This window comes from Nannospalax galili, unplaced genomic scaffold, assembly GCF_000622305.1.
Source record: "Nannospalax galili isolate Female #2095 unplaced genomic scaffold, S.galili_v1.0 scaffold263, whole genome shotgun sequence".
Classification (NCBI taxonomy): domain Eukaryota; kingdom Metazoa; phylum Chordata; class Mammalia; order Rodentia; family Spalacidae; genus Nannospalax; species Nannospalax galili.
Window position 1 is genome coordinate 1,996,297 of NW_008350402.1, and position 17,876 is coordinate 2,014,172.

Here is a 17,876-nt window from a genome sequence, read left to right on the forward strand (position 1 = left end):
AAAAGAAAGACAGACCCCCCCCCAGATGTCTTTCCAGCCCAAGTTTGGGTTGAACTATAACTATCAGTAATTTCTACCTTTGAAAACTTTTACTTTCATGCTCTTTTGGAGTGAGCCAAACTTAATGTTGTCATTAGTAGGGAGGCCTATAAAGGTCTGAGCTGGCAGGATGCTAAACCCCTCAGGAGAGTATCCATCCAGAGCCCTCTGCATCCAGGGGCCTGCTCTGTAGACCTGAAGGAAACATAGGCCGCATCTCTGTTCTGGGTATTTTTCTCCCTTTCCTTGGGCCCTCGGTTTCCTGCTTCTATTCAGGATCTTAGACTGAAGCTGACTTTTCACTAACTCTTCTAGCATAGATTTCAGGACCTGGTCTATTTTAGCTCTAATCAGAGCTGGTTCAAGGTACATGTGTAGGCCATACCTAGTGATCGTCGTCAGAATGGGTGCTTTGGGTAGGGCCGCAAGGGCTGTAGAGGTCTGTTGGTTGCTGCAGCCTTGAGGAGTCACAGACTGAATGGCAGGGAAAACAAGAACTGGTCACAATGGCCCTGAGATTGGCCAAAAAATGCAGTGATGTCCCAGGGCTGGGGACTCAGGAGACAGAGTTCGTGTTAATGAATGGGGCGTTAGACATGACGATGGGAAGGAACGCAGAGCTTAAGTTGAAGGAAAGAGCACATTCGAATGGAGATGGCCCAGAGAACATACATGAGAGATGGCAGTAGTGTGGGAACCTGGGATACGTCCTGTGGTAGGAGGCCATGAGTATGGTTGGAAGGCCCTTTGTAGCAGACCCTGCAGGGCCTTGACTGCCTATCTGAGGTCTCTTGGGTGTTGGTCCTCACAAGTAGACAGTCTGTGGACATATCCAGCTGAGGCAGGACAGGGCTCCAGCTTCCCTTGCCCCATACTCATACCCATAAATCAGGTGCTATCTGATACCATGGTGAAGTGGAAGGGAGCTATGTGAGTCATCTTACCCATTGTTTGCTTAAATGAGGGCAAAATGGGTCAGAATTTTGGAATGAGACCGAGACAAAAAAGCAACTTAAAAGTGGACCACAAATGCTCAAAATGTGCTATACCATAAGCAAGGGTCTCAAGGACCTTGCCTACCAGAACAGACTGGTCAAAGAAGGAGGAGAAGTCAGCCTTGGGGGACAAAACAACAGACCCACACTGCATCTACAGCTAATGCACTTCTGTGCCTTTAAACCTAGGGCAGCTCACGAATCTGTGTCAACAGGCCTGTGTAGCCCGATGCCCCTTCTTGTATCTGATGGCCCACCATGTGGCTATGCCGTGGCCTAGGACAGAAGTGCTATAATACAGCAATGAGTACCCCAAAGTATCCTTCAGGTCCTCAGGTATAGACACAGGAAGTGGGTCAGCAGCCTCTTCCTTACAGAGCACAAAACTGAGAGGTAGAAAACTCCTGTCTGACCAGTGGTAGAATCAGGATTCTGGCCTGAACTCTACCCAGCGTCTCTGCCGTCCCTCAGTACTGCCATGGAATACAAAATCCAGGGTCCTCCACGAGCAGTGGAAGAGTCGCATTGTGCATTCTTTCCCTCACACTCACCTTCTCTCTTGGTTTTTCTCTTTCCTCTGTGTTTCTGAAGGCCTTCGTTGCAGGCCTGAGCTGCTGGGAGAAGAGGTTTTTCCCAGCAGTGGATCGATGCACAGTGTGCGGGGCTGTCCAGGTTGACAGGGCTGACCTTTCCAGAGCTCCAATTTTTGCCTCCCTGTTGGGAGCCCAGGAAGGTCTTGTTGTAGAGAGGGAGGGTGAGTACCTTTGGTCTGTGCAGGGCCAGGCTGGGACCCAATACAAGGAAGACAGGAAAGAGAAAACCTCTTAGAGGTCATTTGCATATGTACTGATTTCACAGATGAGAAAACTGAGGCTTGATGAGAAATGAGATGTTCAAGGTCATTCAGAGAGACTTTGACAGAGACTGTCAAATATATATGCATGTACATACATACCTATGCATATATCATGCATTTTACTGTACATGCATACGTGTGTGTATATATGTATATATCCTGTCTATATATAATATGTGTGTTATATAATATAATAATGCATAGACTGGCTATGCCTGTGTTATGTCCTTGTTTTGATCCACTAGCCACAGATAGTTCTACATAGTAACACCCCAAGTAACTGTTGATCCCTGAGCCACCACACATCCTGTGGCTCTGCAAAGCCCCCAGGAGGAGCTGAGGAAACCTTATAGCCTTGTTCAGATCTTACCTTCCTCCTCTTCTTCCTCCTCTACAAAGATTTTTCTCTCCCAGCCCAGTTTGACTTCTTCAGAAACAGAAGTTGACTGTGAAGTCACTTTGAAAGACTTTCTGTATGTTAATTGCAGCCGGCCAAGGTCTGGAGCAGAGGTGGGAGCCCACCATCTGCAGACGGTCGGGCCCCCAGCATGCTCGCAAATCCCCGTCATCTGGCAGGTGTCGTTTTGGGTTAATTAAGAGCTATGCAGAACCTGTTTACCTGTCATGTCTGGGGATTTTAGGAAACTGTGACTTTCTTGCTATCTCTGAGCTTTGAGCAAAGGGGAGAATGAAGGCACCTGTAATTTAGGCAGTGTTGGAGCCCTGGGAGTTCCCAGGCAGCACATCAGGGGTATTTTATCACAGCTCCCCCTAAACTTAATTCTAGTGAAGGTTTCACTGGTTTTTCTTCAGTATTTGGGAGGATGTACTGTTTGGGGAGGATGTCTATCCTAAAACTTTTGGGCAGTACTAAGAATCAAATCTAGATCTTGCACATGTCAGGCAAGTGATCTATCCATGTACTCCGCCCCTAAAGTCTATCTCTGGTTCTTTTTGTTTTTTGTGACAGGGTCTCCCTGTAGCTCCAGCTGGCCTGGAACTCAATATATAGACCAGGTTGGCCTTGAACTCACAGAGATCTACCTGTCTCTGCCTCCTGAATGCAGGGATTAAAGGCATATGCTACCACACCCAGCCCCTGGTTCTCATTTTAAGACAGAGCTCACCAAGTTGCTCGGTCTGGCCTTGAACTCATTCTGTAGTGCAGACCCTGAACGTGCTGTCCTCTTGCTTCAGCGCCTCCCCACCCCCACCCCCCACCCCCAATAGCTGGGATAACAGTCAGGCCTAAGTCAGTAGGCTCAATTTTAGTCACATTTCTTAAGCCTCTGCTTCCTTTGAGTCTCTGAGAGAAGAGCTATTCCTCCAGCTTCATCTGCTGAGTGACTTCCTAGAGGCTTCTGTTGGCAACCAGGGTCTGGGTTGGCTGTGCTAACCTGGGAGCTGTGTGTTCACAGCATGTTATATCCCACACGGCCGGTTCTCAGTAGTGTCTTCGGGTATGCTAATCTTCTAGAACTTGCTAGGGACTTAGTTAACATGGTCTATGAATTTGTCAAACCAAAGCAATAGTATACTTAAATTTGTTTCATTATGTGTAAAACTCATATCCAAGGAAAAAATGTGTTCATTAAACTAAGCATGAGCTTCAGTTAATGACACACATGCTGATGTGCTTAAGGGAAAGCGCAAAAACAATAAATGAAAGACTAGAGGGAAGCCTCAGACAAGCCCAAGATGGTGTTAGATACCCTGGGGCTGGAGTTATAGGTGGCTGCGAACCACTTGATATGAGTGCTGGGAACCCAGCTCTGGTCCTCTGGAAGACCAACAAGTGCTAACCACTGAGTTATCACTCCAGTCCCACTACCCTCCACCCGCCCCCCAGTCCATTTTTAACTTTTCCATGGCCAGCATCTCTGGGCAAGAGTGGGGATTGAAGTATACTCAGAATGTGATCTGGGGCTGGCCTGAAGGGTCACAAGCCCTAAGCTCTCCAATTTGTTGGCATAGCCAGAAGGGAACTGGTCATCTGTGCCTGGATGCCCATCCTGGACCACTGCTGGCCACCCCTCACTGCCTTTGCTCACATAGCGCCTTTCTGTCAGCTCCACTCCTTTCTCTTGCTCGCCTGGCTGCTCTCTCCTAACACCTAAACAAAAAGCGAGATGGAATCAGACCATTATTTGCTACCGCATAGAAAACTCCTATGTCTTCCCTCAGATTTCTGCAATGTTTCCAGGCCTCCTTTCCATGCTAGCCTGTGGCTCCATGATTTAGTGTCCTTTGGCCTCGTGTATTTATCCTTACTCCACTGGCCATGCAAGCACGGCATCCAGACACCTCCTTTGACTGCCATTTCTGGGGAAAACACCAGTTCAAGTCTTGGGATATTGTCCATATCTGTTTTCTGTTGCTATAATGAAATACCTGAGACTATGTGACTTATAAGGAAGTGAATTTTGGCTCACAATTCTGGAAGTTAGGAAGTACTAAGGGTATACAGTGGCATCTGGCCAGGGCACAATAACATGGTAGAAGGTAGAAGGGAAGCACACACACAGAGAAGAGATCAGCAAAAAGAACTTGTCTCTCTTAATGACCTCATCACCTCTTAAAGGTCACAGCTCCCAACACAACCACATGGTGTTTAAGCTTCCCCATGAATTTTGGAGGGAGCATCCATACGCAGACCACAGCAGTGCACAGCAGACTTTATGAACGCACAGGAGATGGGCAGGGGGTGTGTTAAACTCCTAACAGGACACCTTAAAATGGGAACTAGGACATCCTACTCTAAGTTTTCACAGATACACACATGCACACCACACTCACACGTGCAGACCACACATATATTCTTACACACTCCATACTCACATAGCCCGTGGAGCGTGCGTATCTTCGGTTCCCTCAGTTCAAGTCCTTCCATTTTCTTTTGCACAGCCTCCGTTCTCTACCCTCATCCGTACACCCAGTCCTATGATGTTGGTGCTTGCCTTAGTCTATTTTCTGTTGCTATAAGCAAATTCTACTGATGACAATTTATAAAGAGTGAAGGTTGGTTCAGCTTCACGGTTCTGAGGACTGGGAAATTCAAGATCGGACAGCTACATCTGGTGAAGTTCTTTCTGGTTGGGACTCTGTTGAGTCCCAAGGTGGTTCAGGACTAGACAGAACATCTGGTTCAGTTCATCTCTTTATGTCTTATAAAGTCATAGTCCCATTGTGTTAATGCTCCACCCTCATGACCTCCTCCAAGCACAAGCCAGATTAAGTTTTTACCCTCCTAATCCTTCATAATGGAGAATAAATTTCAACTTGACTTTTGTGGCAGGGGCATTCAAACCATAAACAATGCTTTTTTTTTTAAGCCAATGTTCAAGATGAGGAGACTTCTCAGAGAGGTTCAATCACTTGCTCAAGGCCACACAGCCATGAAGGAGAGGGACTGATGACTGAGCAGTCATCTCTCTGCCTGCCTCAGGACTGCTGGTGCCCATGACCTCTCTGCCCCACCGCCCGCTTTGAACTCCCACAGCACCACATGGAGCCCAGCTTGTGTGTTGACGACAGGCCTGAATCTACCCTGTTCTCTCTTTGAGACTGCTTCCCAGAGGGTACCAGGATGGAGAAGAACACAGCACTGGTTTGCTGTTGAAGAGTTCTTAGGAGTTTCCATGCTGCCAACTCTAGGCAGCACCCAGACCTATCTCTAAGGAAAGCAAACGCACTCTACACCTCTGGGATGGAGGGCCCACTACCCACTGAGTGATAGCCACCTGGGCACAAGCTAACCCCCTGCCAGTGGTTTAAGGGGTTGGCAGGTTTGAGACATGCTCAGAGTGGCTCAGAGTGTAGATTCAGGCCTGTAGTCAACACACAAGCACCTTTTTCAGTTAGTAGAAAAGGTGAGGATCCTGGGGGTGGGGTCCTTTGTGCTGGGCAAACTCACTAGGAAAGGTGTCTTGTGTCATCTTTGATCTTAGACCTTTGGCTTTACCTCTGGAGGGCCCTGACAGAAGCCGAAACCGAGGACTTTGGTTTGCTGCCTCTGAAAGTCTGCTTTAGAGGAATGTTCTGTACTGTGGGTGACGGGTTCTCTCCCACTTGTGCTGTGGCAGCAGCCACCTGGCAGGTCTCTCTGACCTCATCCCTTCCTGTCACCTGAAACCTTAAATAGATTCCAGTGCCAACAGAAGAAAAACCTACCATCCTGGCTCCCACACACTCTGCTCTGCAGCTGCCTCCGCTGGGACCTCATGGAAGGCCTGGCCATCAGGTGTCAAACTAGTCCCAAGCCCCAGCCCTAATCATGAGCTTGGCCTAGAATCCCTGCCTCCCTCTAGTGTCAGCGTTCTATCATCCTTGAAGCTGGCCTCAATATCCCTTCTGTGGTCCTAGAAGGTGCCCCAAGCCTCCAGGCTAGTCACACCTCACTATTTCTAGGCTGCTTTTGTGAGGTTCCAGCAAAGAGGTGGAGGTGGGTCTCAATGTGAGGATGATGATGAGTTAGAACAGGAGAATAAAGCAGGCCCAAGGGACCGAGGATCAGATGGGGCCTCTGGATAGCTGGGAGAGTCCAGGAGGAAGGCTGAATGGACCCAGCTCAGCACACAGGAAGGTCCTAAGTACTTGGTCTGCCCTGTCTTTTAACAAATGAGGACTCAGAGGCCCAGGATGGGAAAATAATGTCTTAGAGGCACACAAGCCCTGGTCTGGGAGACAGGAGGCTTGCTGTGGAGTTGTGTCCTGGCCTCCAAAATTGGGCCTACCCTCCGAGCCCAATTTTTCTCATATTTGAAATGCAGACAGTTGTATCAGTCTCAGGAGCACCACAAGATATCTGGGAGGTTCAGTGCGATTCAGGATGCCTTGGTGACTGGTAGAGGAGCACTGTCACCATGGCTGACTTTAGTTGAGCCTTCTCTCTGTTCTGCATGAGCTTTACCTGCCAATTGGCCCTACTTCACAGAGCAGGAAGCTGAGGCACAAAGGGTGCCCTTTATACTGCTGTGCTAAAACACTGGCCAAAACCAACTTGCTGAAGAAGGGGTTTAGTTCAATTTACAGTATAGTCCTCCACTGAGGGAAGCCAGACGAGAGCTCAAGCTGGAACCTGGAGGTAGGAATTGAAGCAGACCATGGAGGAACACTGCTTACTGGTTTGCTTCTCTGGCCTGTGCTCAGCCTGTCTTCTTATACAATCTAGGACCACCTTGCCCTGGGGTGGTACCACTTGTAGGGGCTAGGCCCTCCCACATCACTTAACAATCAAGAAAATGCCTCACAGACATGCCCACAAAGGAAATCATCCCCCGATTGAGGCTCTCTTCGCAGGTGTGTCAAGTTGACAGAGTGAAGCTACTGAGCAAAGAGGGGTTGAGCGACTCATCGAGAGTCACAGAGCCTCGAAGAGGTAGACCTATGATTCGAACTCATGAAGTCTGGCCCAAAGTCCTTATTCCTGAACCTTGTGCCAAATTGACTGAGGGCCATGGAGTCCACCTGGTCATTCTGCTGTCCCAAGCAGCTTTGGAGCTGGCTGGGCCAGCTCTGCATTCAGTTCTTGGCAGTGAGGCCCCTGGCCTCTCCACATCTCGTGGGGTGAGGGTTCCCAACCAGCTCCCTACACAGTTCTTCAGATAACCAAGCACCATTGCAGAATCCTCAATAGGTGGTTGGACAACCACTAGCTTAGTCTCATATCCCAGAAATGGCCAAGCTCCCCTTTACCCAGAGTACACTGAGGCTACCGAAGGCCCTGGGGGATGATGCAGGAGACTGGGTCTTCCAGAGGAGGGGCAGGAAAGGGGGCTTCCTAGAGGCCACGCACATAGAGAGGCGTGGTGCTGCTGACTTGGTCACACCCTCTAGAGAAGTTGGAAGTTGCTTATGAGCCCTTGTAGGCCTCTAGGCATCCATGGCAACTCCTTCCAGCTAAGTGGCCCTGAGACTTGCCCTAGTGGGGAGTGGAGCTCAGGGAGGCTTCCTGGAAGAGATGGCCTTGGAACTGGGCCTGGCAGCAGACACAGTGTTGCTAAACAAAAATGGCTCAGGCACTGCACTGTCAGGAAGTACCTTGATGACGCAGCTCTTGGGTGACAGCACCTGGGGGAGGATGTGGTCCTCCTACTCCAGACTGCTCTGTCTTGATGCACCCCCTCAACCTGCCCCTCCCCAGGAGGAGGAGGAGGCACCTTAGCTATGATGGATATGCCGAGGCTGGGCTGTGCGGCCCAGCACTGTCACCATGCTCTCCCTCCATACGCCAGAACCTGACACCCTGACTACTGAGGCATAAAAAACAGAGAATTGGAAGACTCAGCCTGTCAGACTGGGAGTAGCCCCCAGAGAGGCTCAAGCAGGAGTGTGTGTGTGTGTGTGTGTGTGTGTGTGTGTATGCTCTGCTTGTGGTTGCCTGTGAGGTGGGAGGAGGACCGGTTCTTTCCAAAGCCTCTTGCCCTTTGGCCTTTGTATGTCTCCTTTGGGGGGGATCTTGGAGACATGTTTGGCTGTAGATGGTCTCCTGGGACCATGTAACTGCCGTCATCTCCAGCAGAGCAGGGCCTGTACCTCGGGGCTTAAGAAAACTACTCAATTCCCCACTGGCTTTCTATGCCCTTCCTCAAAGTCTCTGTTGGTCACACCCTTGCCTGCCCTCTGGAAGTCCCAGCTATGTGGGGAAAACAGGCAGACTGTTTTACTGCCCCTTATAAAATCGAGGCAGCAAGAATGTTGGGGACAGGATTTGAGGCTGTGCCCTTAGCCTAGCTGGCAGTAAAGGAGACTCCCCTGGGGCTGCTACAAGCTCAAGGAATAGCCAGGGTTGCGCAAGCACGCAGTTTGAAAAGCTGGATCAGAGTGAACCGTCCTCCAAGTTCACCATGCTGTCCACCTGTGTACACTTCACAGTGCCTGCTTGAGCATGCCCATAGCCATGAACAGCTGCCCCCTCCCCAGGGAGATGCCAGGCCACTCCCTCTTTGTACCTTTAGCCTGTCTGTTCATGCCAACAGAGTGTTGTTGCCTTCTCCAAGCACATAGCCTGGCTCTGTGTCTCATGTTCCTTCCCAGCCCGAGATCCCAAGCACACCCACTTCTGAATTCACAGCACAGAGGGGAGAATAGAGCTGAAGTCACGAGGAGCAGAATTGACCCACAGTCAGGTCCCTGAGGGACTTCAGCCAGAGCTTAGAGCCTAAGCAGGCCAGAGCATGGGAGTGTCTACCTGGCAGATCCCTATGACTTCTCTATCTCTGTGTCCTGCCTGCTGCCAGCATAATGCCTTGTTCCCAGCAGGCAGTGGGTATCCAGTGGATCATTGGTTGCGCCCATCGTTCTCTCCCGCCATAGCTTATTCCATGGGGTTGATGGATGGTAGATGTACCAAGTGAGACCACACCCTGAACGTGAACATTTTAACACCACTAATATAAAGGGCTTTAGAGAAAAACTGATAGCTGTATACTGCATAAGGACATGGCTTCCATGTGCCTTCATTGGTTACAAAAAGTACCAGCAGCTCATGGAGGAGGCAAATGCCACCCATATTCAAGTATTCAGTTGAACCCAGAGACTTTTCTGAATTTGACCTGACACTTGTCTCCTGTTTTTCTCTCCACCCACCTGCAGGGAGTGAGTTTTCTGGAAGTCCCTACAGTCACCCTCAGTATTCCTCATACAATGATTCGTGGAGGTTCCCCAACCCTGGGCTGCTTGGTGAGTACTGACCTACTTGGACCTCATCACTGGTCAGGGTCTCTCTTGAGATCTGGTCACGGGGATGAGGTGGGTAACTTGGCCCATGCATGTGGAATATAGTAGTTGTTATGGTGGGTTAGGGTGGTAAATGCCACTGCAGCTTGTGTGCTGTCATTCATCTGGATGGCTTTTTTTGATTGGGGAAAATGTCATGGAAAGAAAACAGAAGAGAAAAAGGTACGAGGGAGAAACAGGCAGGGAAAGGGCTCGACTGTGAGTAACATGTGTTTTTTAAAACCCGTTAAATATGGTGGGAATCCTCTAAATAAGAGCAATTAAAGGCACCAACTTGGATTGATTGCTGCTGGTTGCTTGGCAAATCATCTTGCTAAAAGCTCTGAGGCCCAGTGATTGATTAATAATATCTACTATGGGGTATCACTGGTGCCAGCAACATTGAGAACCAGCTGCCTTCTACTGAAGGCCTGCCAAGGAATACCATACAGGGCTCAGTTGGTGCCTAACCTTTGCCCAAGCCTCAAACTGGCAGTGTTCATGGCTGGAGCCATCCAACCTGTGAACATCAGTCTGAGTATTTGCAAACCCCCAACCCCCAGACACACACAAAGACCAACCGAGCTTCCCAAGGTTTGAGAAGAGCCTTTTGTTTTGTTGACCTAAACCTATATGAAACCAGCAGGAGTTGAAGTGACTAGAAGCAGAGGCCCTGGCTACAGATGTCACCACCTAAGGGGTGAAGCCAGCCAATCAGCCAGCAGACAGCAACACTGATTGATCCCATCCTAAAGTCAGCTAAGAATTTTCTACTTGGAACAGTGAAAGGTTAGCGAGGAAGAGTCCTTTGAGACCACTCTGACCCATCTATCCACGTTAACAAGTCTTCCTTCAGTGAGAGCCTGTTAATTCCCTGGATCCTTAATTATTTTAAGACTGAAAACTATAGACTTTATCGGAAAAGCAATAATCTGATGTCTTCACATTCAAGTTGCCAAGCCCTAGGCCTGTGAAGTCTCAGCCCTAACTCTTTCCCAAACTTGGTTTGATGATTAGGACAGGTGTGTGGTATAGATGCCACATCTCTTGCTACCATCAGAATGGTGTGTAGGATATATGCTCTTGGGGCCTTGGGCTACCCATACACTTCAGCGTGTCATGTATAACTGTGGATGAAATAAGGAACACTGCCAATTAGTGTTTCAGGTCCCTGTGTGAGGGAGAGTTCTAGCCAGCCTTACAGAAGACTCAGGCTTTCATTATCTCTAGTGTCCCAGAGGGTCTGAATCTGTGGGTTGGTATCTTCTCTTGTGATTTGGTCAAAGTCCTTTTTAAGTATTGAACAAGGACCTCTATGTGCCTGGTGTTCTCCTTCACATGACTTGAGTCAGCTGCCCACCTTAGAGGAGTAGGGTGGCCCAAAGCCCTGCCAGAAAAGGGGTCACCTTTTCTGACGGTCACAAGGCACACTACAGGTTAACAGCAACTTTCACTTCTGGAGACTTAAGAGGCAGAGAAACGCGAACTCTTCAGGCTGGGGTGACGCAGGGATGGGGTAGGAGATGGGGTGGTCTATGGAGTATGCACAGACAGGGGATTTTGAATGCCAGGATGAGAAGTTTGGAACAGATTGCATAGGCAGCAATGTGTCCGAAGGGGGACTTCACCAGGTAAAATCTAGTTCAAAACATTGTTGGGCTTCCAGGAAGGTCACAGGCTGTGGATGAGGGGGTCTTCTTGGGCAAGTGTATCTGTGCTAGGAATTGTTCAGGGCATCTGGCAGGTCCAGAGAACGTATGGGGAGGAGGAAGCAGAGTCAAAACTCAGTTTTCCGACTGAACTTGCTAAGTGTACAAGGCTTCACTAGGGAAACTATTCACATGGGTTATCGAATTTCATCCTTCCTAAAGCCCTGTGGGAAACATACTATTATCTCTAATAACAGATGAGAAGTGGGGTTCAGAAGGGCTAATTCACTCACCCCAGTTTATACAGCAGGTAAGTGGCAAAGCAAGGACTTACTGTGACTCCAGAGCCTGTATCCTAAAGCACTGTGTGATGGGATTTTCTTACTCTCCCTGACTGATTTTGTCTGAACAGTGCTTATAGCTGGGAGAGGATCTCACATCTTTGTAGAAACAGACCTGAGAGTCCTCAACACTCAAGCTTTGTGTATGATGAGGACAGGGTTCTTGTTTTGAAAGCCAAGTTAATGACTTACAATTGCAAGCAACAGAATCCCCTCTGGCTAGTTTAAGCAGAAACATTCAATAAGGGGCTTGAGGGGTTCCTGGAATCTCCAGGACTCAATATACACATATGGAGCACAGAGCCAGGAACACACCCAGTTGCACGGGGTCCTTAGCACTTATTCCCAATGAATGAGCCCTCCAGCGACTTCCTCAAGTCGTTCCCTTCCCCATCAAGGACCTATGCAAGAGAGTCTAATGGGTGGCACACACCTGAGCCCCAGCAGGAAGAGGAGGCCGTGCCACCAGAAAGTGCCAACACAAGAGGAGTATAGCATTTGGGGCATCAGAGATGTGAGAAGTGGCCCAGGTCCATAACCCAGGGATCGATCCATCAGGCCATCAACCAGCCAGGCCTCAGTTAGCTTGGGGGTACAATGAGGATGTTTGCCAGGTAGCCACTCAAATGCACTGAACACAAAGCTCCTGAGTCATGAGCCCTGAATCCTTGGGCATCCTGTAGATGGAGAAATATCACTCACTTGACCACAGCCTTACAAATAGCTCCATGTCTGTGCTCTTCACCTAGGCCCAACCACACTCTTCAGTAGTTTGGCTGAATGAACTCCAATGAGTTCAGTCTAGGGAGACCCCGTCTGATAGTTCTTCCAATCTGAGGTGGAGGGCCAGGAGTGTGGTGACCTTTCCTGTGGTCCTGATGGCTCAGTGGGAACAGTGGACACAGAGAAGCTCCTGCAGACACACATCCACAGTTCACACCCCCCACCACTCATGCCCCCCACCCACACGCAGCCTTGCAGAGACGCATGCCAAACACCCTTGCCAGCCTGGCTGAGGGCCTCCTTCACCATCATGGCAGGGAGTAAGGACTAACAAGGCTATCTGACTGTGTGGCTCAGCACTGCCCTGTGGTGGGGCAGCAGAGGCTGGCAGGGCTGGCAAGGCTGAGAGAAAGGCAGGCTGTGGCCAATTAGGACTAAAATAGGAGTGCCTGTAGCCATTGTAAAGGGATTAGAGAGGGAGCCAGCCCAGAATGACTGTGTCAAGAAGTAAATTGAAGATAATGTGAATTAGAAAGGAAAAATGACAGAAGGAAGGACAAGTTTATTCTAGATGGAGGTCTAGTGGGCAACAGGAAGACAGAGCGCTTTGTGAGATGATGTTTTCATTCTTCACGGTAAACCAAACCCTCAGCCATGACTGCTATTCTGGCTGGCGTAGGCCTTGAAGGGGTGAACAGAGCTGAGGGTACAAGGTGTCTTGGGTGTCGAGCTTGGAAACCCCACCAGGGAGCGTCCGGGAAGCTTTTCCATTCATTTCCTGTCCCTTGTGGTTCCCTTTGTGGGGGCAGCCCCTGCGATTTTGATGTTTATGTTCTTGTGCCATGCCTAGATGCTGTCCCATCCCACTGAGGGCAGAACACAGGAGACTGACAGGTGCCTGTGAGTCAGAGCCTGAGCAGGAGGTGACCTTGAAGGCAGCAGGAAACTGTCTTCAGGAATTCCTGGGTGTAGAATTTTTGCCTATGACTTCCAGAACAGCAAGGAGAGGCACCACATCATCACTCCTAAGGCCCCAGCTGCTTGGGGCCATGATGTCTGGAGGCTTTCTGGGGGGAGGGGGTGCAGGGACAAGATCAACTAACAGGACTAAGTGTGCAGGGGAGTCAGTGAATGCTAAAGTGACTTCCTAACTTCACTACATACCAAACCACATAGCTTTGGCCAAGTGACCTCACCTTTCTGTGCCTCATTTTCCTCATCTATAAAATGGGAACAATAACACTTCCTACCTGAAAGGATTGCTGTGGAAATTAAAAGGGTTAATGGATCTACGTGCTTAGGAAGAAAGTGACCATTTCCATAGCACAATCACATCCTAATTTCACACCGCCCTCTATTGCCTTGTTGTGACCTCCTTTTACAGATTTTGAAAAAAGCCCTGAGGTCATGGGAACAAAGTCATCTGTTAAGACCTCACTACCAAGTAGTGGTAGAGCCTGTGCAGCAAACCCCACAGCTCAGCCCCCAGTTATGCTATCTGGGAGAACAGCCAGGATCAGTTTGACTGGCAGACAGGGCCCCAGCTGCAGTTTACTGCAATAAGCTGATCCTTCCAGTACTGGCCTTGAACTGCATTGCAGTGGAGAGAGTCCTTAGCCAGAGGTAGACAACCTGAGCTCAGGGCCATACTCCAGCACGCAGGGACTCTCTAGTTTGTGACACAATTTTGGTTTGCCAAACCTCAGTTTCTTGCCTGTAAAAATTAGCAGCTCTAACCTATGGTTAGAGTAGTCTATGCCTCGTGTTCCTCATCTATAAAATGAGGACAGTAGCACATCCTACCTGATAGGATTGCTATGGAAATTAAAAGGGTTAATGGATAGGTGTGCTTAGGAAGAAAGTGACCATTTCCACAGGACAGTCACATCATGGCCTCAGGCAGTTGCGGCCTCAGGCAGAGATGATGTGGTGCTGCTCCTTGCTATTCTGGAAAGCAGAGGCAACAGTCCCACATCCAGGAATTCCTGGAGGCTCTGTGATTCATCTAGTCAGTTACCCAGGCCCCCAGTTCCTTGAATCCCTGGGGAGGAGTTTTAGTGTAAAGGGCTTCTGGAGGCAAGCAGCAGAAAGCAGCCTGGAGGCTTGGGGGAACCTAAAACCACTCTGTCCTGAGGCCACAGGAAGATGTCTGTACTAGCCCTTCTTCCGAATACATATAGCCCTGCTGCCCCATGTCCTCCAAGCCCAGATAATCCCACTTCTTGCCAGTGTTCCCAGAGCTTGTCCCAGAACCCAGAGTTCCAATTCCTTTTTTTCCTTTTCTTTCTTCCTTTTTATTCCTTTTTTTTGAATTAAGCTCTTACTATATAATCCAGACTGGTTTCCAGTTCCTGGCAATCCTCTTATCCTTTTGCCCCAGTCTCCCAAGTGCTAGGATTATACATGTAAGCCAACACACCTGGGTCGGATTCCCTCCTTCACTCAGAATACCAGCCTGTGTCAAGCCAGTGGCTGCCCACCCATACCTGTAGCCCATGGACTCAGAACATGAACAGTAAATAAATTAGTGGGTGGGTGGATGGATGGATGGATAGGTGGGTGGATGGATGGGTGGGTGGATGGATGGGTAGATGGATGGATGGATAGGTGGGTGGATGGATGGGTGGATGGGTAGATGGATGGATGATTAGGTGGGTGGATGGATGGGTGGGTGGATGGATGGATGGATGGATAGGTGGGTGGATGGATGGGTGGATGGGTAGATGGATGGATGGATAGGTGGGTGGATGGATGAGTGGATGGATGGATGGATGGATAGGTGGGTGGATGGATAGGTGGGGGGTGGATGGATGGGTGGGTGGATGGATGGATGGGTGTATGGATGGATGGGTGGGTGGATGGATGGATGGGTGTATGGATGGATGGGTGGGTGGATGGATGGGTGGCTGGGTAGATGGATGGATGGATAGGTGGGTGGATAGATGGATGGATGGGGGGTGGATGGATGGATGGATGGATGGATAGGCAGAGTGGTCAAGGGGTTTCTTTACTGCTGCTTGCTCACTCAGTGCCATTGTTCCTTCACACCAGAATCCTCACTGAGCAGAGCCAGGCTCCAGGCTGGGAACTGGGGACAGATGCCAAGAAGACCAGAGCCCAGCCCCTGCCTATTTAAGACTATCTGTCCAGGGATGGGGGATGTGCACAAAGGAGAGAAGTGGTCACAGCATGTGGACCAACCTGTGGAGGAATGTGAGCTCAAGGGAGGGTCTTCCCAAAGGAATAGAACAGGGCCCTGGGACTTGAAGGAGGTCTAGAAGTTTAACAAACAGAAAAGGGGTAAGAGGATAGGCCAAGTACTCCAAGGAGGAGGCCCAAAAGTGATCAAATTGGGTCACTGTTTCCTGCCCCCTACATTTTAATGAGATGACCCAAGTACAGGTGATAGTGTCAGGCACAGAGGAAAGTTCAGACACTAGCTGCTAGGTTAGCATTCCAGATCAGTTGAGACTGCTGCAGAGTTCCATGTCACTTCCAGGGTGATACAGAGAGGGTGGGCAGGAGAGCTGGGCAGTGTGGGAGGAGAGCCCAGAGACGCTGGCTTTGGCTCAACCACAAAGCATCTGCCACTCAAATGAAGAACTAAATGCCTTTCCTGTTCTAGGTCAGGTCACAAAGTTTTCTACACAGAACCAAATATTTAATATTTTAGGCTTTGAGGGCCACCGGGGCAACTACTCAGTTCTGCTCCAATAACCGAGAAGCAACCGTAATTCGCACAAAAGGAAGGGGCAAGGCCATGTGCACCAGCCAGGAGGACTGACTCCAGGGCCCTAGTCACTCTAGGTGGCCTAATGAGATTTGCAGTTTAGAGAACATTAGAACAGAGGTCTTAGGGAGAAGGGACAGTAGCTTGAGCTGGAACAAGGAACAGAGGTGGCAGACTGGTGGACAGGGACTCCAGGTCTGATCTCAGTGCCCTCTTGTCTCTTCCAGGCTCCCCCTACTATTACAGCGCTGCAGCCCGAGGAGCCGCCCCGCCTGCAGCTGCCACTGCCTATGACCGTCACTGACCCTCAGAGCCATGAGGGTGCCAAGAACTTCCAACCCATCACTGAGGGAGACAGCCTCACAGTCCCCCAAGACAGTCAGAGGGACACAACAAGTCTGTCCCCAACCCCTCCACACACACTTGAAGCATCCTATCCCTTTTTCCTGCCCAGGGCCCAGATTTGATGGTAGGGCTGTTGGACTTCTGGGCCCTTGTTCATTTCAAGAGTCAATCTATGAGCTTCTCCCAGTGGTGACAGGTTTTCCACAAATCAACAGACTGTTCTGAAGACCACTGCAGCCTTCCAGTCCTTCCAACTGTCTGACCATCTGTGCATCTCAGCCACAGCAGGCCTGGAAATGAGAGCTAGCTTTCACCACTTCCCAGCACCCCTGTAAATACCTTCTTGCTTTTCTGTGGACCTGAGGGTCCAACTAAACAGACTGCCCACCCCACAGCGCATCATAGGACATCTTCCACCTGTGCACAGAGCATCCTTTCTGTCCTGGTGCCCCTGTCAGGTATCTCAAAGATGTCTCTGAAACTAACAATGCCCACCTTGAGGATGCCTGGCCTGCAGCAAACCCCTACTTCTGTAATGTCTAGGAGGCTCACTGGTGGCATGATGCAAGCTTCCCGAGGTTCTCCCCAAGAGAAATACACTTTGGGGAAGACACCCTGGCTTCCAGCCTCCATTTCCTTGGAGCCACTGCAGTGTAAGCAGCTCTTTTCCTGATCCAAAGGACTCCAGGAGAACTGTCTGGGACATTCCTCAGCTGTTGTTCTAAAGTAAGAGGTCATCCAAGCGCTGGTGGCATTGTGACTTAGAATCAGGAGATCATCTGACCCAGGCAGGGGAGGGGCCTGAGACTCCCCTGACCCCCTCAGACCCTGGAACCACCAAACTGAACTAAATTTTCTGGCATTTGCTGAGGCTCAAATCACTTTGGACATCAGCCATGGACACTTCACCCACCCTCCAGGACCCCAACAACTGGATTCTGGGCAAGCCTGTCCTAGCAATATAGACAGTGATTAACAGAAAGGACTTCCCCTACATCAAGAATCAGCATATCCTGTAGGCTGAGCCTTCTCTAGCAGCCCTGCCCACCTTTGTGTGGCTGGGCTTGGAGGTGCTGGGGTTTGAGGAAGATGCCTCACTTCACATCGTGCAGGCTGACCTATTCATACAAAGGGTCTAGATGGTGAGGGCCATGGCCAAGGACCACAGGAACCTAGAGAGGGAGCTTGTGGAATTCACTATTGGGCAAGGCTAGCCAGAGGAATATGTGAGAGACAGAGGAAGGCTGGGAGCGGGGTAGGACAAGCAATGAGAAACCAATGTGTAACCTGGGCTGGTTTTGAGTCTAGAGTGCCAGGTGACACTATTGATTATCCTGGGGCCTCCATTCCCTGCACAGTCTCTCTTGCCAACTCAGAATAGCCAGGAAAAAAAATGCTGTCTTAACTGAAATGGTGGACTTGGCCATCTTGTGTGACTGTTCCTGGTGTTTGCTGTACTGTAGGACCCCAGACAAACCCTTT

General features: G+C 49.8%; 1 protein-coding gene across 6 annotated transcripts in view; it reads left to right on the plus strand.

Annotated features, from left to right (window-relative positions):
* Pax5 (paired box 5) overlaps window positions 1–16,471 on the plus strand; it is a 192,748-nt gene extending 176,277 nt beyond the window's left edge. For 4 of the 6 annotated variants that reach the window (XM_008847694.2, XM_008847696.2, XM_008847699.2 and 1 more), the window contains 2 exons: window positions 9,484–9,570; window positions 16,277–16,471. In XM_008847694.2, the coding sequence (XP_008845916.1) occupies window positions 9,484–9,570; window positions 16,277–16,353 (164 nt within the window). In that variant the 3' untranslated portion in view covers window positions 16,354–16,471. The remainder of the gene's footprint in view (window positions 1–9,483; window positions 9,571–16,276) is intronic. The other 2 variants (XM_008847697.2, XM_008847698.2) reach the window with 1 other exon arrangement.
* The last annotated feature ends 1,405 nt before the right edge of the window (window positions 16,472–17,876 follow it).